This window comes from Hyalella azteca, unplaced genomic scaffold (assembly GCF_000764305.2).
Source record: "Hyalella azteca isolate HAZT.00-mixed unplaced genomic scaffold, Hazt_2.0.2 contig6845, whole genome shotgun sequence".
Taxonomy (NCBI): Eukaryota; Metazoa; Arthropoda; class Malacostraca; order Amphipoda; family Hyalellidae; genus Hyalella; species Hyalella azteca.
In genome coordinates, this window is record NW_025936987.1 from 88,975 (window position 1) to 112,244 (window position 23,270).

The 23,270-nt window shown below is 36.7% G+C and overlaps 3 protein-coding genes across 9 annotated transcripts; 1 reads left to right on the forward strand and 2 right to left on the reverse strand.

Annotated features, from left to right (window-relative positions):
- Positions 1–213: 213 nt before the first annotated feature.
- Positions 214–12,020, forward strand: LOC108677767 (keratin, type I cytoskeletal 9). 6 transcript variants are annotated; one of them, XM_018166041.2, is made up of 10 exons: positions 214–336; positions 5,221–5,378; positions 5,961–6,015; positions 6,368–6,657; positions 7,011–7,128; positions 8,349–8,417; positions 8,972–9,090; positions 9,364–9,615; positions 9,938–10,121; positions 10,782–12,020. In XM_018166041.2, coding segments are annotated over exons 2-10 (1,209 nt in total). In that variant the 5' UTR covers positions 214–336; positions 5,221–5,376; the 3' UTR covers positions 10,902–12,020. The 6 variants fall into 6 exon arrangements, with proteins under 6 accessions (XP_018021530.1, XP_018021531.1, XP_018021532.1 ...); XM_018166042.2 differs by having other exon boundaries at positions 9,938–10,115; positions 10,779–12,020; XM_018166043.2 differs by having other exon boundaries at positions 9,938–10,115.
- LOC108677766 lies at positions 11,275–16,865 on the reverse strand. 2 transcript variants are annotated; one of them, XM_018166036.2, is made up of 5 exons: positions 14,734–16,861; positions 13,831–14,067; positions 13,179–13,331; positions 12,530–12,701; positions 11,279–12,195 (listed from the first exon to the last, which is right to left on the reverse strand). In XM_018166036.2, exons 1-5 carry the CDS (start codon positions 15,622–15,624, stop codon positions 12,110–12,112), a joined length of 1,539 nt encoding a protein of 512 aa, XP_018021525.1. In that variant the 5' UTR covers positions 15,625–16,861; the 3' UTR covers positions 11,279–12,109. The 2 variants fall into 2 exon arrangements, with proteins under 2 accessions (XP_018021526.1, XP_018021525.1); XM_018166037.2 differs by lacking the exon at positions 13,179–13,331 and having other exon boundaries at positions 11,275–12,195; positions 14,734–16,865.
- On the reverse strand, positions 16,860–22,444 carry LOC108677768 (40S ribosomal protein S14). Its single transcript, XM_018166045.2, has 4 exons — positions 22,364–22,444; positions 19,432–19,678; positions 18,071–18,223; positions 16,860–16,962 (listed from the first exon to the last, which is right to left on the reverse strand). The coding sequence occupies exons 2-4, from the start codon at positions 19,666–19,668 to the stop codon at positions 16,897–16,899; spliced, it is 456 nt and encodes a 151-aa protein (XP_018021534.1). The 5' UTR covers positions 19,669–19,678; positions 22,364–22,444; the 3' UTR covers positions 16,860–16,896.
- Positions 22,445–23,270: the final 826 nt, after the last annotated feature.

Genomic DNA, 23,270 nt, shown 5'->3' on the forward strand with positions numbered 1-23,270 from the left:
AGTTAGCATCACATATCGTTGCAAATTGATTTGCGCAATGTGCTCCTATAAATTGTTTAGAAAAGCCATGAAGCCAAATTCAAGTTCAACAATTAATTAAAGTTCATGGTTGAGACAGTTATACCTAAGATACGGGCTCCAGTAAATATTTTTGTCCCTAAAACCGATGAGATGTTTGAATTTCTATCTCAAATGTGGCAACACTCTGACGCTCCCATAAGTCCAGTAGTATAACAAAAATGGCCGGGGGGTTGTGTGAGAGTTTGCGTGTGTCGGTGAAAAATAAAGTTCGGTGAAATTATGGTGGAGTCATAAGCTTGCCGACTTGCCATATAGGTAAGTATGTTTCAAGTGAATTATACGAATTTATCTGACTGTCTTATTTGCGTAAATGAAAACGGACCGATGATGCGCCTAGTGGATATTAATGGCGGCTTTTTTCATCTTACCGTACTTCCATTAAATTTAAAGTAATTCGAACACCCTGGGGACTGAAAAGCTCGAATCGAAAAAATAATACCTGAAATTTGTCCATTATTTTATATTGATTAAAGTTGTAATATTTTGCAGGATAAATGTTCTTCTTTGGTGGTTTATTGAGCTGATTTCTCATCTCCGAACGCGAGACTGAGAGATAGCGAAAGACCGATCGGCCGAGCTAGTCTAGAAATCACACGATAATAGGAGAATAGTATCTGTTCTGCTGCCATTTGAACTTGCTTATCCGAAATTCTGTTTTATTTTTCTGCGTTTGTTTAGCTGCTATGAGTGATAACTTTCGGAGATAGTGACAGTCTGACAGAAGCAAAACACAGACTCTTTAGAATCTGTTCAACTATTTTCTTCATCTAGTCAAGATTTTAACCAATTTCGTATGTATTATAATGCTGGTATCCATGATACTTAACTATTCTACATTTCTACTTATAGGACTTGTAAATGAACATGCGGAAGACCAGGAAGAGTCCAAAAAAACTCTGCTTTGTCACTAGGTAGGCTAGGCCTATGCAGTTTCAGGTAACAGGTTAGCTTAGCTAGGCTAGCTATTCAAGAGTAGGGCTAGGTAGATTGAAGAGTTGAATTTTTATTCTCCTTGACTGTTTCATTGTTTGAGGAATCAAATTACTATGAATCACTTGAATGCTTTATGAATTTTTAAATTTAATCTGTTCCATAAAACCTAATGGTAGCAAATAAAACTTCATTGCTATGCTGCCTAAAAATTAGAAAAATTTTATTTTTATGCTGCTGTTATTAACTTCAGTAGGAAGTTTTATTTGAATTTGGAATCTTCTATTCATTTTGAAAATTTGACAGTTTTGACTTTTATATATTTATTTTTGTGAAATGATTGCTAATAAATTAGGTTCTTATTTTCTTGATGCTAAGCAAAAGCGGCAATTTGGATTGTACAAATGAATTTTTTTCTAAGAATAATGAGATTATAAAAATATTAATTAGATATCACATGTACAGCAATCCCTTGATTAACGTGGTTAATAAATCCCCGAGTTTTACCGTGTTAAGCAAAACCACGCTAATCAAACTTAAGAATATATGGGAATAATTATAATGAATCCTCAAAAATAGCAAAGGAAAGGAAAATTATGTAGTTTGATAAAAGTGAGCAGTAGATATGGCAGCGATCTTGACCAGTTGAAGGCTAACGAGTAACTAGCCCTTTACGCACTGAATTATGTTTCAAAAGTGAAGAAACAATCTGAATTACTTCTCAGATCACGCGCAGTCTTTGTGTTGTACTGGCAGTAGCGGTGCGCCTACTCCATCGAACGTCGTTCGAACGAGTTCACAACATGTGACGCTACCGTCACACTCGCGGCTAGACTCCAAACATGTAATTACTCTCGGTAGAAGCTTTTATTTTCTGTGTGACGAATTCGTCACACCAGGGCTTAAAGGGCTAGAGCACCGGCATGGCGCACTTACCGGCGAACGTTGCTGAACTCGATCATTCGAGTTATGAATGAGACAAGGCACGGTTAAACCGACTCTGTAGTCAGCACAAGTGCCTACGGAACGGGACCTTATTTAAAGAATTATTGGCTGAAATTCATAAAGTAAAAACATTTGGCAAATTTTTCCAAAAGTCGTAACAAAAGTAACAACATAAGATCTAATAAGCAAAAAGTAACACTTTTGTTACGAACGTAACACCTCTGGCTAGAGGCAAGAAAATGATGCATTGTGAAAAAAAGGCGCGCTAATCAAAACTGGCACCGCGTAGATTAAGGGTAGGTCGCAAATTTTTTTTCCGCGTTAATCAAAACCGCGGTATTCAAAACCGTGCTAATCAAGGGATTGCTGTACCATAAAATGGGGTAACTTAGACCACTTTTTTTTATAATTGATGCCATTATTTTACTAGCTAAATTAAACTTGAATTGAAACATGCAAAATACAGGTCTATACTCTAGCTTCACTCACCATAAATTGCTGGCTCCTGCCTCTCATAGTCTTTATGTAATCTCAAAAAAAGTGATGGTCTTTGTTACCCCAGCTCTTGGGGTAACTTAGACTGGGTGGTAAAATCAATTATATTTTTTGGTAAAATAACTCCAAATAACTCCAGGTTTTGGTGCATTGTAGTAGAACTCTTCTAGTTACATATGCAAATGACAAACTTGAGGAAAGTGTCATAGTTTGCAAATGGGGAGCACTGCCCCATAATGAGGGAAATGTGACTACCTAATGGCAGCCCTGATGGGGTAATATTGACTGGCTTGGAAATTAATAACCTATTAGATATGCAAACTTTTCAAATCTTTCTATTGTGTTATGTAGCCTCAGTATTAGGCCTTTAATGTCCATTGACAAAATTTTTCTATGTCAAATAGTTTTTGAGTTGTGGGGGTTTTTGTTAAAAAACGAAAAGTGGTCTAAGTTACCCCGCCGGTCTAAGTTACCCCATTTTACGGTAATGGAATAAAAAAAATGAAGACACTAATACTTCATCTCCATCAAATTTTTAAGACTAATTAGACCCAAATTTAAGCTATTTCAGTGGCTTATAACCACCACATATCATGGTATCCTAAATATCTTAGTATCTTTATGTGAAAGTTTGGAATAAACTTGTTAACATTTTTAAAAATGAGCAACTTTTCTCAACCATTTACTTAAAATGTGCTTTGAGGTTTTAATTAGATGTTGGTGGCTCCACTTGGCTAAGGGCTTTAACCCTTACTCATCTCTCCCCTATTCACTTGGCCAAGGGCTTTTACAGTTCAGCCCCTCCCCTACTCATCTCTCTCCTTAGTCCCCTTTTCATTTCTTTCTCTCATAACAGCTCAGTGCCATGAGATTCTTATAATCTATAAAATATACTATGTAATTTAGTAGTGCTGGAGACAAATTTTTTAATACCTTTTGTTTTGGGTTATAGCGTTGATGTTTGAGTCGTGCAAACCTGACTTATTTAGTTCTGGGAGTTGTTTGTTGATGAACTGCTTTCCCTCATTATCAAACCAGGCATAAATTATTATGCAAATTATGCCTTTGAAGAGTCTAATGGCTCTAACCTGTTGGTGATGTTGGCACTAATATACATACACATATTTTACCTGCAAGGACTGAGAAATAAGTATGATGACATATTTCCATACATAATTTTCCTAAACCACAAAATGATTGTTTTAATTTTTCTGTTTTGGAATAATTGTATAATAATATATAATAAATAATAATTCTGCCAATCTGCTTGTCTTGAATCCATGCCATTTCATAAATCTTTCAAGGCCGTATATGCTGAAATTTTTTCCATTGTACATTTTTAAAGCTGACTTTATGTACAAGTAGCTTTTGAATTTTATTAAAAGTAACTTTTCCTCTATTTTAATAATTATCCCTTTTCATTTTGGGTATTGTTAAATGTTAACAGTTGGATATCACTGAGAAGGCTGTAAAAATTAAATTTTGTATTAGGTAACTTTGTGCTTTCGTAGATGTGATGGCTTAGTGGACTGTAAATGAGCAGTTTTGGGGATCATTTCAAACTTACTAAGTTTAGACATGATAATCATGATAGTTATATTGTTTTGCCTATCATGTGATGGAACTTGTACATATTACTGCTGGTGCTGCATTAAAAACTGCATTGTTTTTTATTTTCATTTGCCACCTAATGGTGGAGATGATACCAGTGGCTAATATCTGGGATATATTTAATAGAATTGATTAGTTTTGTATAAGGTTACAACCATTCTGTCTACAGGCCAATGAAGTAGAAAATTTGTCATCCATGTTGATTTTCTTACAGTAATCCTGTCCCTTTAATATTTTATTTTTAAAATAGAGCACATGACTTGATGTTGAACACATGATTTGATAAAAGTCTCTGTATTATGAGCTTTATTCAGTGGGTTTTATAGCAGTATTTAATATGATTATAATTTATATCATTTTAATTTTCTCTGTTGGCTCATCTTGAGAAAATATCAGTTTCAAAATAGTATTAGGTGTCATTGAGTCATCTAATATTCTTATTGCCTACATTCGCATAAATTATACTTATTTATAAAATATTTTTTATATTTTTTCATTTGCCTCAGTGTAACCTTGTTAGTGCTATGAAGAATTGTCATTTTAGGCCATCATTGCTTTCCTCTGTGCTTGTTTGGTGATGCTGTTGTATTTCACACTTGATTCTTATTTCCACATTATTATTTATTGTTTACAATGAATCTTCTTGATTGTTTGAAATTCTTTACTGTCTTGCTGGTGTGCAAGTTTGGTGGATAAGTGTGATGTGTGAATGAGCCGAAACAATATATCAACGGTAACACTTCTTTCCTGAATTTTATGATTCCTGTAATTAATTTTTGAATTTTAATGTGTTCCCAATCTATTCTTCATATTTTGGGACACTTTGCATTTTAAGTTCTATGGCTACATCCTGATTTTTAGGTGATTAACCTAGTACAGAATGTACCGAGGCTTATAAACCTGTTTACAAATAAGATTTATTTAAGATGATTAGGAAACATTATGAAGTGATACTGTTGAAGGATCTTATTTACTATCAATCACACCTATTAGATAAGAATTTTTGATGTTTATACTGGTACCCTGTTTGATCCATGCATATTTTTGCAGCAGCAAGCTGCTCTGAACTCCAATTGAGCATATTTTAGACTACTGCAACAGCCATTTGGCTGTTAGAGATGATTATGTGCATTAAACCAATGAATTGCTGAATTTCAGAGATTTTTCTTATCTAAGGAGACTATAAGAAGTGGCAGGTGCCTGAACTTCATACGAAGCAGGGTCATAGAAAAGTCATTGGCAAAGCAGCCTCAACAATTTATCCTGCTAGAGTGGACTAGTTAGAAAGCAGATACTAATCACAGTACTGCAATCATGTAAGTAAAATAGCAGTCATATTCCACTACCACTGCTTCATCACAAAATAAAGTACCCTTATTATTGTGTTACTACTGTGGATGAATGAATGATAAGTGTTGTTTGCATTGCTGCTGGAATTGTGAATGAATTGCTGCTGAATTGTGGTATGCTCGTAACTGTTGGGAAATTTTAATTATTTAAACCCTAATTTAGATGTTCCATAATACACTCAGGAATGTTGACTTGTTCCTGAAATGTTGTTTGAAGCAAACTTCAAATGTGAACTAGGTTTAAAATAGATAAGGCTGATGGATATAAATTCAAATATGTGTAATTTTTACAATCCGCCATAAACTTGGAGAACTTTTTTTATTGTCATAACATGAAATGAAACTTCCATGTAATAGTAAAAAAGAGTATAATGACTATGGTGTGATGGCATTAATGAGTGGTTGTGCTTGGAAATGTTTGGATGTGGTTTGAGCATCTTGTTAGCTCAACTTTTATGAAAGATTTTCCCAGGAATTTTTGTTTTCAAATTGCTCCATGTCTCATGAGGAAATATTTTCTTGTTTTATAGTACCAGCTTATCTCTGCAGGTACTACAACAACACCATGTATGACCAAGGGTACAAGCCACGAGGAGGCTACAGAGTGAGTGCTCAAGCAATTTGTGCTTAGATTTTCATTTTTCACTGAATTTATATACCATGAAGAGTTCATATCCATACATGGAGTACTGACATCAATTCATTTAATTTAACAATCCAAAAATGATTATTTATATTTTATTTCCAAATTGGTAGTGCCTGCATATTATAAAATTAACAATTTTCCTTCTAGAGATGTTTTAGACTTGAGACACTTGAGAAAACTCATTATGTTGAAACATACATAGTCTTGGATAACATAATAATAATAATGATTAATAATTATATTCTCTGCAATTCCTCAAAATCAACTTGTGTTTGTCTGATAGTAATTTGCACATGAATCATGTTTTCAGGGGTCACCTCGCGGCAGTAGTGGAGGTGGTGCTCGTGGGGGCCGTGGTGGCTGGGGCGGCTCTGGCGGTAGCTACTACAGTGGTAGTGGTAGTGGTGGCCAGATCGACTCCTTCAGAGGAGGTCGTGGAGGTGGCTACCGTGGTAGCCGAGGAGGTATGGGTGGCATGAGTAGCGGCTACCGTACCAGTGACACTGGTGGATATCGTGGTGGCTCCACTGGTGGATACAGAGGTGGCTTCCGAGGCAGCATGCAGCAGAGCAGTTACAGTCCTCGTGGCGGTGCAGGCGGGTGAGTCCTGTTACTTGTATACTAGTTTGTACTCGTACTTGTGTAATTAGATTTTGGCTCCTTAATTTGTAACTATAATCAACCTTGAGTGAAGCTGACTATTCATTCAACAAACAATCAATTTTTAGCTCATTTTCTCATTTATGGAAAAGAAGGCGCTATGGTGCTCATCCGTCCGTCTGTGACTTCATATCACAGACACAAGAAAATGCATTCTGTCACTCACTGCAGTGCATACTGATCTAATTTTTTTTTCTCCCCATGATCCCGGCTAGCTTTCTTTTCTGAAGAGTTTATTTCAATAAATTAGCATTTATTTAACAAAGACAATGTACACGAGTAATAATTTCCAGATATTATGGTGGCGGAGGATACCAGCGTGGAGGCATGCGAGGTTCAATGGGTGGTGGATACAGAGGACAGCCTTACAGGGGAGGCATGGATCACAGCCGAGGAGGCATGATGAATAAGGTAAGTTTGTTGACTGTTTGTTACTCAGGCCTTGGAGAAGCATTTTTAGTGCATTTTCTCATTTATGGAAAAAACATAACTCAGTACTCACTGCAGTGAGTGACAGAGAGCGCATATTCTCGTCGACGAAAATGTGGTCACGGACGGGCGGACGGACGGACATGACGAGCACAATAACGCCTTTTTTCCAAAAATGCGCTAAAAAGGTGCTATTGTGCTAGTCATGTCCGTTCGTCCGTGACTTCACGTCACGGACGGACGAGAAAATACTCTCTCTCTGTGACTCACTGCAGTGAGTACCGATCTAATTTTTAGCGCATTTTCTTTTTTATGGAAAAAATGCACTATTGTGCTCGCCATGTCCGTCTGTCTGTCCATACGTCCGTGACCTCATGTTTTTGTCGGCAAGAAAATGCGCTCTCTGTCACTCACTGCAATGAGTACTGAGTTATATTTTTTAGATTTGCATCTGCATGTATTATACCGGCAAGCAACCTTGATGTTGTAGCCCTTTTCTCCATTCATTAATATCACTGACTTGCAAGTCTTGAAATTTCAGAATAATATTCTAATTACTATTTTTATCAGTTGTGTCATTAAATCGTGTAGGTATTAATGTTGGTAAACTTTGAAGATATTTTATAAATAAACTTCCCTCCCCCTTTCTAAGCTTGTCTCAAATGACCTCGAGAGCTCATCTACTGAGGTAATTTGAGCTCAATACAAAGGGGGTAGATTAATATAAGAGGTCAGGACTGACTGCCGTCGAGAGTGGGCTGCTCAGTAGTATACCTCTTGCACAGCACAATTATGTACTAATCATTAAAACTTAGGTATCTTCAAATTGAAATGATTAGTTTAGTCTATTGTTTATGTGACAAGTAAAATTTTTATTTCAGAGATTTTTACAAGAATTGTGATATGACGGATTCAGCCTATGTGTTGACCTCTTGCACAGCACAATTGTATACTATTTATTAAAACTTGATTACTATTATCAAATTGGAATGATAAGCTTAGTCATTTGTTTATGTGACTAAAATTTCTATTTCAGAGATTTTTATGAGATTTGCGTTATGACGAGTTCAGCCTGTGTGTTAGTTCCATTTCTAATGTTATTATTTTGTATTAGGTACATTGTTCCATGCTTGTACTTCTCATTTCTTCTGATAGGGAGAATTTATTTCAGTTTTCTTATTTCCACAATTTTCTTTTTTCAGTTTCACCCACAAAATCGCCAAGGCTCTGGCGCACCATATAGGAAATCGGAGATCACATTATTTGAAGAGGTCAGTTAATGCAAATTTCTTAATGCTAGGGTGTTTGCAATAAGAGCATTGATGATTTAAAATTAATACAGAATTCATACATTTTTTTCGAGTGAAATGATTTTTCTATAATTATTCTGTAATTTTTTTTTATATATATATATATAAGTTTTGTTCTTGGCCTATAATTAGTCGTAGAATGTAAAAATCTTGAATTTAAGAAAGTAATTGTCCAGATTTGTTTTGAGCAAATAATGAAATATTCCGCAATTACCTCGTTCTCTTAGCTAATTCCCTCAATATTACTAACAAACTTTGTTAAGTCAGTTAGTTCTTCAATTAAATCGAATTCCATATGCTGCACAAGCTGTGTAGCAATCCTATTTTGAAAGTTCTAGTAAATTAGTATTAAACAATCCTTCGTTGTCTGAACATTTGAGATTCATTTCTTCATCTGCTACCAGCTTCCTATCTTTAAAGCTATCGGCAGCTACCAAGATCATTGTATTTTATTTATTTGTATATTTATTTCAATTTTATTTCTATTGTGTTGCTCAATAATCAATTTTCTACAGGCATTGGATTTGGACCAAAGAAAAAGGATGGTTAAGCTCACCCTTGATAATAAATTAACCAGAAAAGATTTTGAGGAGCTCATGCAGATGGAAGGAGTCATTGATCTCCACATGAATGGGTTTGTTATGAAATCTTGTTTGAATGATTTTTGGTTTTGTTATGAAATCTTCGAGTGATCAAAACTGCCTTCCATAAAGTTTGACCACTTAAAATCCTAAGATCGCTTATGAGCCTCAAACATTGCAACAAAATACTTATCTTTAAAGCCATCATAAATGATCGGGAGTGTTGCGCAAAATACTCATGTTGTCGCATTTATATGTTGGCAACTGGGCTAATTGGAGTAGGATGAGTCTCCAATTAACACTAATAAATAATCAACCATGCACAGTCACATGGTGGCGGACTACCCGGAAGAAGACGAGGACAGAATGCTGCAAGTGTTCCAAGAAGCTGAAGAAATAACTCAGAACGGCATTCCGTGCTACGCAGACTTGACAGGCAGGCGTAGTAAAAATCACGGCAAGGAAGGTGTTCGTGACTTGAGGAGAGTTGACGTCAGGAATTTGCCAGAGAAAACCACCATTGATATGGTCAAGGAAGCCTTCCCAAGCGCCTTGGTTGTATGGAAAAACCAAAAATTGTAAGTCAATCCTAGATGAAGGATGATTTTTGAGTTGGTTATTTTAATTTTGCTTGAACAATTGGTTCATTTGATCCCTTGCATACACGATGATTTTTTAAAAAAAGCGTTCTAGGAGTGATGCAGCACTTGATTATTATCAATATTGTTTCACTCCTGCATTGATATCACGCCTCAATAATTTTGATACTTATGTGTAAGTAATGTTACTTGTTTTTGTTTACAGTAATTGAAATCGTCATTTTCTCTTGGTAGCAGTTCATGTTAACGCTACTGCTTGCTTGCATCGTTTTCTGCTAACGTGATTACATCTTGTGTGCAGTAACTTCATTGAGCTATTATTTGCGAACGAAGAGGAAGCGTGCGAGGCAATTTTAAGCGGCCAACAAAAAGAAATAAACGGCGTGTTGCCGTACGTGATGTTCCATAGGGAGAACCAAGCTGATCTCACAAAACGTCCGCGCGAGGACGACACAACACAGCAGCCAGCTGCAAAGAAGGTTAAGGTGGGAACAGTGCGGCCTTGTGCTTGTCTCATGATTTTCAATCCACTAATTTCGCTTGTTTACCCCATGGTTCAGGATTGCAATTTTAGCCGTTATGGTTTCAAGATGAGAAATACTATGCTAAATTGCTAAGTAGACTATTCTTTTTTTTTTGGTGGTCTATGTCGAAAGAGTCGAAATTTATTGTGATTTTTTTTCGCCAACCAAGATTGAAACATAATTAATGTATATTTTGTTTGAAATTTATGTTTTTAATTAACATTCAAATTTTTCCAGTCACTATGTATTCATTTGGAAGGATTAAATTCTCATTTCTTTGTTGCGTTTCTTCAATAACGCTTGTTGGGATTATAGCATAACTATCATGGTAGTTCCATTTGTTGATATGAATTGGCCTCGCCTAGGAAGTAAGGATTGTGAGATTGTGATTGTTAGTTAATATATATCAAGGAAAAAACGATGATGTGGGTGATGAGCTGGCACATCAATGAAATTAAGCCTTACTGTGTTCATAATCACTTACAGTATTTAAATAATGCAACAAAATAAATTATAATTACTTTCACTAACAGTAAATATTATATTAGTTCCTTACATCTGTTAATCGGTTTAGAAACTTTGTTGTTCGATTGAAAAATATGTATACAACTCCCACAGAAGGACGTGGAGGCGGGAGAGAACGAGAACGGAGAAGACGACCAAGTCCATCATGATGCAGAGGAGGAAGAAGAAGAAAATGGTGGTGACGAAGCGGAGGAAGAAGAAGCCGCCGAAGAGTAGTTACTAAACTTAATTGCTTCTTTTTACGAAAATAATGCGTGTTCCCTTCCGAAGATCCTTTATTTTTGCCTGCAAACTCTCTCAATCATATATCTTCAGGTATGAGGCGCGAACGGCTCTATCGTTTGAAATATCGTGCACCCAAGTTCTACCTTTCAATCATCAATAACTGAGCATGCAAGAAGATTCGTGTTGTTCTTATGTTACTATAAATGACATTGGTCTCTATGGTAAACGCATGTTACGGTAGTTTTACCTATTCATGCGTGCTGCATATGACGTTAGATAACCAGAACTTGATTGAAATGACAATTCAAGGTACAGACCTGGTGACTGTTGAGCAGTGTTACCAACTTGTCGTATCATCTGTGCACCATACGAGTCATCAATATAAATGTTAGGGTGTGGAATCTGATTCTGCAATGTAACATAGTCGTATGTCCTGATGTCCTCATCCTAGCGCGTGTGCTGCCTGACATTGTGAACGGTTGTCTGGAATGTTTTTATTTTACTAGAATTAGATAGTGCGTTAAACTCATTCGTATTGAAGATCATCTCCGGGGAATATCTTGTAAATGAACATTCAGTCGTATAGAGAGTAATTGCATATGATAAGCGACACCCGTTGACTCCACGTAATCGTGGAGGCAATCTCACTTTACCGGAGGTTTCAATACCTTATTCGCGTGTTATTTATTCATACATTTTGTGTTTTAAAATTCCATCGGCTATGAGAAAATTAATTAGGAATTAATATGCATTATAAAATTGCAATTATTTGCCTATGCAGTAATTTGAAGTATTGAAATGTCCATTTCTTTTCATCCTTAACAAAACTTTATTCGGCGTATGGAATTATTGGGGGATCTTTATGAATCGATTCAAACGTATAACATTCTTTACATTGCTCTCTGCTTTGGATGATAGTATTATTAGTGACTGGTAACTCGACAACGAAACGTCACGATGTAATGACCGATCATTGTAATATGGTCGTTCGAAAGACAAATTTTTCTGGTAATTTTTATTTATGTGAACATTAATAGTACACGTTAATTTTTGCTATCATTAAGCTTTTAACTATAATTGTAAACGAAAGTACAGAAAACCTACAAATTTTGCCTCATTCAATACTCCGTTCAGAAATACTAATTTAAAATAGTGTAGATCAAACATGCTCCTCCTTTTCCTATCGACTTCACTTATTATTAGGTGCTTAGTCCAGTTGAAGTTGACTCAGCCGGCAAAAAGTTTGTATCTTGTCGGAAGCAGCACCCAGAATGGTTTTCCTGTTCTGTGATGAAAGTATGGGCTTAGGAGTATATATTTTAGAAATTAAAGTAAGGCCTCTGCCCGTGGCACGCAGTGCTTTTCATAATAAATAGTATGCTGCCTGACTGTAAATCAATTGCTGAACATAAGATAAAATTCACAAATTTAAGCATGCCTTCTCGATGCCAAATTTACCTTTGCAACAGAACAGTAAAAAATTTAGTATTCCAGAACTGAGCTGTAACAAATTTTTGAGGATAAAAATAATAGTCCATAAAATTACTCAGACTGAAAGCAAAATTAAGTATATGTACTCGACACTTCCATTGTCATAATAATCATGTTAATAGACTGACCGTCGGGAAGTAGATGCAGAGTTTGCTCGCACTTGTAGTATCGATTTGCATCCTTCGGTGCCCTCATTGAAAGCAGCTGTACTTTCATCACAGTTTGGACGCCAAACTCCGCGTCAATGTAATCAGCATACGATTCTCTTGGTATTTTGTGGAGGTGTTTCTTCCCGGGTTTCTGGAAATTGAGGCTGTATGTAGCTCAATGGGTATGCTGAACGTAAAGTTATCATATGGAAACTAGAAACTGCAAAGAAAAATTAGAATACTGGGCGGAGATTATCATGTGCCAATTCAATCATCAGAGAACACGAAAATGATATGACAGGCTTCCGATGCTGGCATGTGTTTTATTCGTTTTTGCTGTTCAAGAAATATTTCATGGATTTCAATCGAGCGGAGTCATTTTCGTACAAATCATGGACGTTAAATGGAAAGTTTCCTTGCGTCCATCTGAGTGGAATACCTAAAGTACGAATCAATTATGGCATGTGGTATCAACTGAGTGATTCAACTCAAGTGCATTCGACTCCGCCAGAAACGCCAGCATCGAGTGTGTTTGGCTAATAGCCAGGAGACGTACCCGCATAAATAAGTTATTGTTGATAACACCTCTTCGCATGTTAGTCTAGGCACCTTCAAGTATTTAACGTACGTAGGCTATTTTAGCCGCTGTTAGATGAGGGTGCCATTTATTTTTCTTATCCTCCACTTCAATGCCTGCTTCCGTGAACAATCTTCTTGCAACATCACGTAAATCTTCCAGCTGCTTGAAGCCGGCGTCTTCAGCTACAGAAACGAACACCACCTATTGGCAAATTTCTAGATCAGTAGAGAAAAAGGGAGCGCTGCCGTAGCCCAAAAATTTGACTCTTAAATCAGCCCAAAAGCCAATGCCAACCCTCTACATGCAATAGAAATAGTCAGTCTAATACAGGTGGAAGTCTAGTAGCTTCTTCAAACTATCACCAGTCATGAAAAGATCCGGTCAAATGACACGATTATAGATCTACTGTGAACAAGGCACGAAAAGGAAAAGAATCGGCCACAGGCCACATCAGGCCTACATTTCAGCGCCGAGATCACTATGTTATGTTATGAAAGAATAGTCATGCCACCTGAGCATAGAAAGATACTATCAGTGTGAGATTAATTCAATCTTATGAAATATTAATTGCTGTTGATTAATTGATTGAATCTCATGTGGTTAAATTTAAAAAGGATCATTCATTGACGTTTAAAAATCTATTGACCTATTAGTTCAATTTGCAGTAACACTTATTTTTTTCAAAGTAGTGTGGACAAACCCTGTTGCGAAAATTTCCGAGATGCTTGAAGTTTAGAACAATGTGGGGACAGCCCTCGTCGGTCTTCAATTTATCTCCCAACTGCGTCAAGCACATTCTCGCGCTGTCCAATTGCTCATCCTCGAGATTGAAGACGAATAAAGTCAAGTGCATGGTTGCCACGTCAGTCAGATATGACTGGAGCAGCGGTTCTGTTGACAACATCTTCTGCTGCAATGCCAAAACTCTTTCGTGTATCTGCAGGAACAGAAATAATTACGATTGCGTTGAACTCCGAGACTTCGTTCTGCCGCAAAATGTTTCATGTCGCTTCTTCGTCAAGTTTACTGAGGTCCTACCTGCAGCACAAAGAACTTTACTTCTCTGTCGTATTCGAACATATGTTATTAGATAGGCTATAAAATGTTTTCATTTCATAAAAAAAATTAAAATCAACAAATGGCAGGTTTTTCTCTGCCGAAAATCGAAACTCATTACATTGCATTTCAGGAAGACGTTAAAAGGTTAGGTGAGCAGCAGCTCGAACAAATGCACTTGTCCAAGGCGACGATCATACGGCATTTTGTACGTTCACGCAAGGGGGCAGAAAGGAAGTGCAAGAAATCTTACCTACATAATTTGGCCCCACAAAAGACTTGCAGCCTGGTGCATGAGTTTTTGTGATAGTCGTTCAGAGCAATGATACCCTTGGAAAAACCAATCATCAGACATCGGGTTTTGTTAGATGAACCACCGCGTCATTGACACAATTCAACTCACGGGTTAGGAGCAGGGAAAGATTAGTGAACACGAAAACAGGGTTTCTTAGTACCTGTAGCTTTAAACAAGTAGCAATTTTTTAGAATCGTTAGAGGAACATGGACCTTCAGTGATTGATTAGTTGTTTTGCCAAGAAAAACTCACCTTCGGGTTTGAGACAGGGATACCAACAAAATAGTTCGGTTCGGTGAAGCTCGAGCCACTTTTGCCATGCTTACGCTTGTATTTACCCTCAGACTTTGACAAAGCAGTCATGGCTCCACCTTCACTTTTGTGTATCCCATCTATCAGGGACGGCAATACTAATCTGTCCTCAGAGTGTGCAGAATCATCACTGCTGGCGGCAGCAATCTTACTTAGTCCTGCACAAACTGTCTCTGCAACTTCAGATCCTTCAGCTGTCGCAGCAACCTCAGACCCTTCAACTGTCGCAGCAACTTCAGATCCTTCAACTGTCGCCGAATCTTCTGATCCTTCAACAGTCACAGCAACTTCATATCCTTCAACTGTCGCAGCAGCTGCAGATCCTTCAACTGTCGCAGCAACTTCAGATCCTTCAACTGTCGCAGCAACTTCAGATCCTCTAACTGTTGTTGCAACTTCAGATCCTTCAACTGTCGCCGGAACTTCAGATCCTTCAATTGTCGCCACAACTTCAGATATCTCGACTGCCGCCGGAATTTGGTTCTTGTCAGTATTCTCCTCTATATCCATGTTGTCTTGAATATTCAAGATTTCCTGTTGTCGGACACGTTCACCAAACATGTGGTGTTGAGTGGTTGGGAGTGTAAACTTCTGGCAGAAAAGTTTAACTGTCGAGTGCTGAAAGCGCAAACGCTGAACTATGATGAGAACAATTGATGAGACACAGGTATCATGAATGATTATTTGGAATGCACATGGGTAGAGATAGCACAGCTGTTCTTTGCATTCAAAAAATTTTTCGGGGCTAGATTTTTTCAGTCGTTCTTGAATTTTCCAATTGAAGGCACGAAGTTTCAGCAGGTATTGAATAGATTCTGTTAACATTCTCATACTTGAATGAGCTCTGGGACCGTTGGTGGCGCGGCCCTGTATTTGAGGCAATTTTTATACTGCAGGAGTTTTCGATGCACCAGAGCGAGGCTCAGGTTTATATACTTCAACTGAGTGGCTGTTAACCTTTCATTACTCTAGTACTATTTGCTACGGCCACTGCGCACCAAATGAATGGCTACAAGCCGCCAATAGGATAACAAAAATCGTGCAAGACCCAAAAATATTCGCATATCAACAGTGAGGCGCCCACAATAACTCGTGGAGGCTAGCGTAACACTGGCGACATTCGTACCCCACGAACCACTGCTTTAACTTTCATCAGTGCATTCCAGTACTTACATGACAATGCTTAGGCTTGAGTAGAATATTAATGGTTACGATAGCCGCCTTATGACTTCTCTTAGCCGCCTTAATCCCAACTAAAAACCCGTGAATGTTACAAAGAACTAGAGGATACAGTAAATGAGGTCAAAACTTGTCAGCAGTTTTCACCTAGCCGCTGTCAATAACGCAGAATTTAAAATACAATAATACTAGATTCATTAGTAGCATTAAAAAAAATAATACATAACACTGGGTTCATTCATTACCCGCAAGTCGTGGAAAGTATCAAGTGAACAGTCTTCTGAAACCAGCAAGACAGAAGCATTGTTTGCATCTCACAGAGGCGAAGACGAATCGGTAAAAAACAACGGAAACAAAGACACTCTTGCAATAGGTCGCTTACACGAGACGTCGTCCACCCCAATGAGAGGCAGAAAGTGAAATTTGAAGAATCCTACCTACATGACTCAACCCCACAACTGCCATGAGGCCCCTGGATACTCAACAAACATGACCCCACAACTGAGACCCGCTGCCAAACACCGCGAGCTCAGCGGTTGTGCGCTCAGGAATAACACCCCTAGGAATGCGAAATCCCATTGGACTTCTGACGAGCACAGACGCGCGCCAGAAGACTACCTTGAGGGGTCGTATCATGATACAGTTCTAAATGTATATTACTCATTGATATACTTCAAGTGATTCTGATTGTACTTGTCAATACTCTGTAGATAACTAATGCCATTCAGATTCAACCACGATACTGATTAAAGTAAAAATTTGAATATAAATACTTGATATTTCTCACATTCACATCGTTTAGTCCCACACGAGCATTCCACAATTTAGAGTTCTCCTGAACCTAGCAAGGAACCAACGGACTAGTATTAGAGGGATAAATAAGGGCATTGTTGGATCGAGGGTTTACTGCAGACAACAGATGCACTACAGACGACGACCGCGACGACCACCCTTCCTCCTGGTGCAGTCGGAGGGCACTGGCGTCACATCCTGCACATAAATGTAATCATTAGCTAAGGTATCCATGAAAGATATTTTTAGCGCATTTTCTCTTTTATGGAAAAAGGCGCTATTGTGCTCGTCATGTCCGTCCGTGACCACGTTTTCGTCGACGAGAAAATGCGCTCTCTGTCACTCGCTGCAGTGAGTACAGAGTTATATTTTTAAGAAATCACTATCAACAAGAAAAGAGGCTAGGCGGCTTATTTAAATTATGTTACAATAATCTAAGTGCAAGTAATAGCAAGTTTTCTAGCGATTAGGAAAATCTTGATCTATTTGGTGCCAGAGGTCCAGTTCTTCAATTGCAATCAACCAGAATACGAACAACTTTAATAACTTTATTCCAACAATACTGTAAGTCTGCTAAATAGTTGACTCAACTGAATCTAAAACAAAAATACTGTTTCTTACAAAGTGATATCTCCTTTCATGCAATGCTCTTAGGGGAAACCTGCTGCTTAAATTCAAAACTGGTCACTAAAAAATTGCTTTCTAGGTTCCCCGACAATCCTGGCTCACAAGGCAGGACCTACTCAAAATGATCATACTCAATCTTCAACTATTGTGGTTTGTTGGCAGCAAGACTACAAAACGATTTCAACAATTCTATTTCTATCTAAGCTCTAAGGATTCCTTCCTGTTGCATATAATCGTTGAAATAAAGGGATAAAGGGGACTTGAATATAGAGAAAAATACAAAAAATCTATTCAAAAATTTTCATTTGATTGTATTCCTCCCACAATTTACAACTCAATTATTTACAATTTTAATTTTCTAGCAGATTACAACATATCATGAGGCTAAATTCTCCAGTGTCATCAAATGCTTAATAAACTGATTCAATATAATGGTAATAGAAGAATTGAAATTAATTTATTAATTAATTAGTTTCAAAGTACAACATATCACTTGAAGATACAATTTAACATGTGCCAGAGCGTGTTAACTTGAGTATCAAACATCATACATGATCACACAGCTAGGATAAAGGATTTGAAAATTACAGTTGAATATCAGAGTCGGAAGCAACTTGTGCTTCCAAACACAATTCAGAACACGAGTATATCTACTCTACGAGTATATCTCAGAACCCACCTCGATCCTGCCAATCTTCATACCAGCACGTGCAAGGGAACGCAACGCTGACTGGCCACCAGGTCCTGGGGTCTTGGTCTTGTTGCCGCCAGTAGCACGGATACGGATGTGCAGGGCATTAATTCCTAGGGTCTTGCACTTGTCAGCTACGTCCTGCAATGGCCAAAGTAATTAGAAACTAAAACATTTAAAAAATAATTCAATATTATTGGTAGTTTAAAAAAATTTACGTTTAAAAAATTACTTTTTAAAGACAACATTTCTAAAGAATCCAGTGTCTCCACTGTTAAAGATGTACAATGAATTTCTCATTTCATTTTCGAAAATTAAAAAAAAAATAATTTTTCAAAATTTTTTAACATATACATTTTTTCAAAATTATTCATTCTGTCAATTGATTTACGCATTGCCTCCGACTTCACACAAGTACGCAAAATTTCAGATCAATTGGACTGGTGGAAGTGTGTCAAATATCATGTATAACATTTGTAGCTGACAAAATTATTTTGTCAATTTTTTTAATATTGAAAAAAAAAAAGAAATTTTAATTTTCAAAATTATTTATTCTGTCAACTGATTCATGCACTGTCTCCAACTTTACGCAAGTGTGCAAAATTTCAGATCGATTGGACAGGTAAAAGTGTGTTAAATATCGATTATAAGATTTGTGGCAGACAAACAAGTTAGTTAGTTTAGTGGCCAAATGTTTACTAGCGCTTCAGCTATTAAGCAATCTCGCACCGAAAGTCAAGATGAACATCACCATAGAGGTGGAAGGTCTCAATTATTCATCACCCACAAGGGGCGGAAGGTCTCAGATGTCCAGCCCGCTGAAGCTGGCTACTGCAGTCAGACACCGCGAGCTCAGCGGTGGGGCGCTCAGGAACAATCCACCTAGGAGCGCGAAATCCCATAGGACTTCTGACGCGCACAAACACGCGTCAGAAGTCCCCCCTGAGGGGGCAGACAAACAAACAAACAACAAGAAGTGAAGTTAAAGAGAAGTGTTGTAAAAAATAATTGAAACCTTTCACCCTTTGATACAAGGAGATCTTTCTAGGTAAAAATTACATGCTATTCAATGAACAAATTAGTCAACAAATCTGGTGAAAAGTTTATTTGAAAGCATCTAGGCAATTTTACATCAAAGTACAGTGTACAAACTATGGCAGTGAGATAAAAACTTCCTGTTCAGTTAGTAACCAGATCGTCAAAATATCTAAAAAAACTTCAACAATTAAATGCAATAAAAATCAAAGTTATAAGAGACCAAAAATATTACCCAGCAATCAAACTATATTTGTTACATAACAGGTATGGATGCTTCAAGAAAAGGTGGAAGTAATTTAATAAAAACGCACCTGAGCAGCAAGAAGAGCAGCATAAGGCGAGGACTCATCACGATCAGCCTTGACTTTCATACCACCAGTGACTCTTACAATGGTCTCACGCCCTGACAAGTCTGTGACGTGCACAAATGTGTCGTTGTAGGAGGCATAAATGTGGCAGATGGCAAAAACGTTCTCGCCCTCACGAACTTGAGGTCCGAGGGAAACTTGGACTTCTTCTTTAACTACTTTTCCCTTACGAGGAGCCATCGTGTGCTATCTGCAAAAATAGTAAAACTCAAGTTATTCAACATTTAAGTAGAAATATTCAACAAGGTAATTAAAAAGCTCAGCCCAATAAGGCCCCAAAGCTCTGTTTGTATGTGTGACTATATTATCATGTCACTGCCCTATCACAAAACATTGGTCTATTTTGAAATTATTCAGGGGTATCAAGAAATAGTTCCTTGACAACATCATAAAATTTATTCCATTTGCAATTTTTGAAAAATGATCAAAAAGTCTACAAGGGCATTACAATTACAAATACCTAATGACATGTTTACTCTATAGGAGGCTGAGTTGTTCTTATAAATTGTGAAACATTTTAAAATAATGTTTCTGATATTCATAACTGATTAATAATTTTTGCATCATATTTTAAAAATTATCAATATTATATATCTATCAATCATGAATTTTAAATACAGTTTACCTATATGGGATTTTAATCAAGAATTCCATAAGCTTCCTGCTTGTAAATTATAATAATGCCAAAATTCCAAAAACATCTACTGTCAACCAGGGCTACTTGGGAAGATTTCAAACGTTTTCCATTCATAACTTCTTACCATGAAACATTTCATAAACAAGTTTAGCCTCATTTTAAAGCTCTTTGCAAGGGCTATCACATGGCTTCTCCAAAAAATTCCATATGCTATTTGTAAGGTGCCAGAAGCAAAAAAAGAGTGTACCGAGTAGCCCTGTCAAACGGGGCTACTCGGGACACTTGGAATAAAACTTCACTTTAAAACATTTGAAGCATGCAGAGTGTACTTGTCCATTACTAACAGTACTCTGAAGTCCTCTTTCATTGTAGATGATGTAAAGGTAGAATAAATGACATTTTCTGTGATTTTTACTTCTTTTTCTTTTATCGATATATTACCATATACATTAATTACCGTATTATTGATGCGATATTACCGTATCCATGAACATGCCATTGAGCATTTACAACAACCTTGTCCACTGCAAGCTTCATATCAGCAGCCTTATAGCATTTTTTCTGACTCTGTAAGCTTACAGGATGACTTGTAATTTCACACCATTTTAATTGGGTTAAGTGAATTTACTATAAAAAAAAGAGATTGTGAAAAACATACCTGAAAAAGAATTACAGAAAGGAATGTTTAGTGACAACCATCATATGTTTTGGAGAAATAAATCATAGTTCAGGTCAATTACTTTTCATTCTATGATGCCTGGTGCACAATTCTATATATGACATTCTATGCACAATTTTGTGATGACTGATGATGCACTAATTTTTCGATAAGTGAAATTTTTTTGCTGAGCGAAGCTGTGTGAGCTGTATTGGAATACAACACAGCTTTGAATTAGAACACTAATGAATATTGAACACTACTTAATTACGCTTTTAATTAACAACTATTAAGCTTTTAATTAGGCAAATTTTAATTTTGTACACAGTACACAGCTTGGAACAATCTGTGTGTGTCCAATTCAAGTTGTGACGGAATTAGTTTTCATGTGTCTAAATCCATTTCTCAACTTAGTCATCTATTTACTATTAATTTATTTACCACTTGAAATCAGTGAATACAAGTATACTTAAAGGATTCCTAATATATTCACAAATCACAGACATAGGCTATTTAAAAGTCTCAAACCATAATATTCTTCTTATACAAACAGTTATTCACTACCTATTTGGTAGAGCAAGGTCAACTGTCAAATTTGACACATTTTTTGATGATCTCACTGGGTAGCGTGCATTGTCTCTCTTTGGATCTCAATATTTTCCCGCTAGATGGCCAAGACCTAGTGTTTTGGCAGTAGTTTGACGCGCAAATGTATGACGTCACCATTTCAACCATCAACGAACGCTTGGAACTAAAACAAAGCTTAATATAAAGGAAAAACTAGAGAGGTGACAAAATTCCCCACAATGTCGGAATATACCACGTTTACCCTATCTAAAAAGTTAGAAGAAATAGTAGTCACATTTTAACCTAGGCCTATGGCTTTTGAAACTAGCTAGCCCTATTGAAATTTGAAAGTAACCATCACTGGAATGATTTTAATTTAGAATTTCTGGGAAATTCTTTCCAGTGCCCACTACCTACCTATTCCACATTTTTATTCCATTCAAATTGAATTTTTGGTAACTTGAAGCTGCTTCAATGATTACCTAGCTATTTCTATGATCTAGCCTATCATCCAACTTCCAAGTAGTTAAAATTTTTGTCTTGTCTTCATCCAATATTATACACCTAGCCTTGACCTAGGTACTCATTTTATTACCGATATTAATTCTACCAAGCTACAGAATTAGCTGAGTGGCTAGGTTAAATGCTGTCTATTTCAGTATTTGTCATTAATAAAAATTACCACTGCCGTTTGAATATTACTTTTTCCAGGAGAATAAATTTCTTCATTTTAGAGATTTCCGTTCATTATCAATCATTGCTAACAGCAGATAAAAATTTTCGTATATCATAGGCTGAAATTTTTATGAGATTACAAATGAATTATTGAAGCGGGCCGGTTTTATAGAAATATATTTCCCAGGAACGGTCCCAACTAGACTCATGACGAAATAACAATGTTCCAATTTTACAAGCACCAGGATAAATAGTCGAAGGAACCAAGGGTATTTTGCAATGAATTGAAGCTATGCAAGGAGAATAATAAAATTTACAAAAATCACTTGCACACATACCTGAAATTACTTTACACTTATAAATCCCACTCGCACTCGTCCTGTAAAAACACTGAAGAAAGAAAACAAGAAATGTTGCCACAAAATCGTTCCTTATGAATTCAAAACAAATTTTCGATAAAGGAATAACATATCAATATAATGATATTTTTTGCCAAATTGCGCCTTTTTCGCTGGAATGTCATCAAAACTGTAATTAAATTGGCAAAAAGTGTCTAATTGCTTCTACACATTTCATTAGAGATTAAAAAAATACGCTAATCAACCAAAGAATCTAGCGGCAGTTCTTTGATTACACAACAAGCAATAACTTTTATTGAGTGTAATAAAATGCAAATAATTAATTTAAATAATTTGTGTGAAATGGTCCTTTCGTAACGGCTATGCGTTTTACAAACTTTTATTGTATTTTTTTTTACAGAATCGCAGTAAATTAGGACTAAATAATGCATTTCTGTTGGAAAAATAATTAAATATATGTTGATGGTAAAAATTCTATAAGCGGGACTTGAGAGTCCCGGTAGTAAATGGTTGCAACTGAAGTGACAGATTTTGCGACATTAGCCTGCAACAGTGTAGCTGCACTTCTGTTGTTATTTGCTGAAATGTATCTTTTACATGCAATGCTTGGCTCTACAGGCAAATTTGAAGTTCGGATAATAGAAATTCAGCATTATCGGCAACATATTTATTGTTATAAATAATAATTTTGCGAAAAAATATTAATCTACTATACATACTTTAGTTGTTGAATGACATATCACAAAGTTCCGGTGGCTGACGTGTGCACTAGCTTATAATGACATGTCACAAAGTTCCTTTGGCTGACGTGTACACTAGCTTATAGTGACACGTCACAAAGTTCCTTTGGCTGACGTGTGTACTAGCTTATAATGACATGTCACAA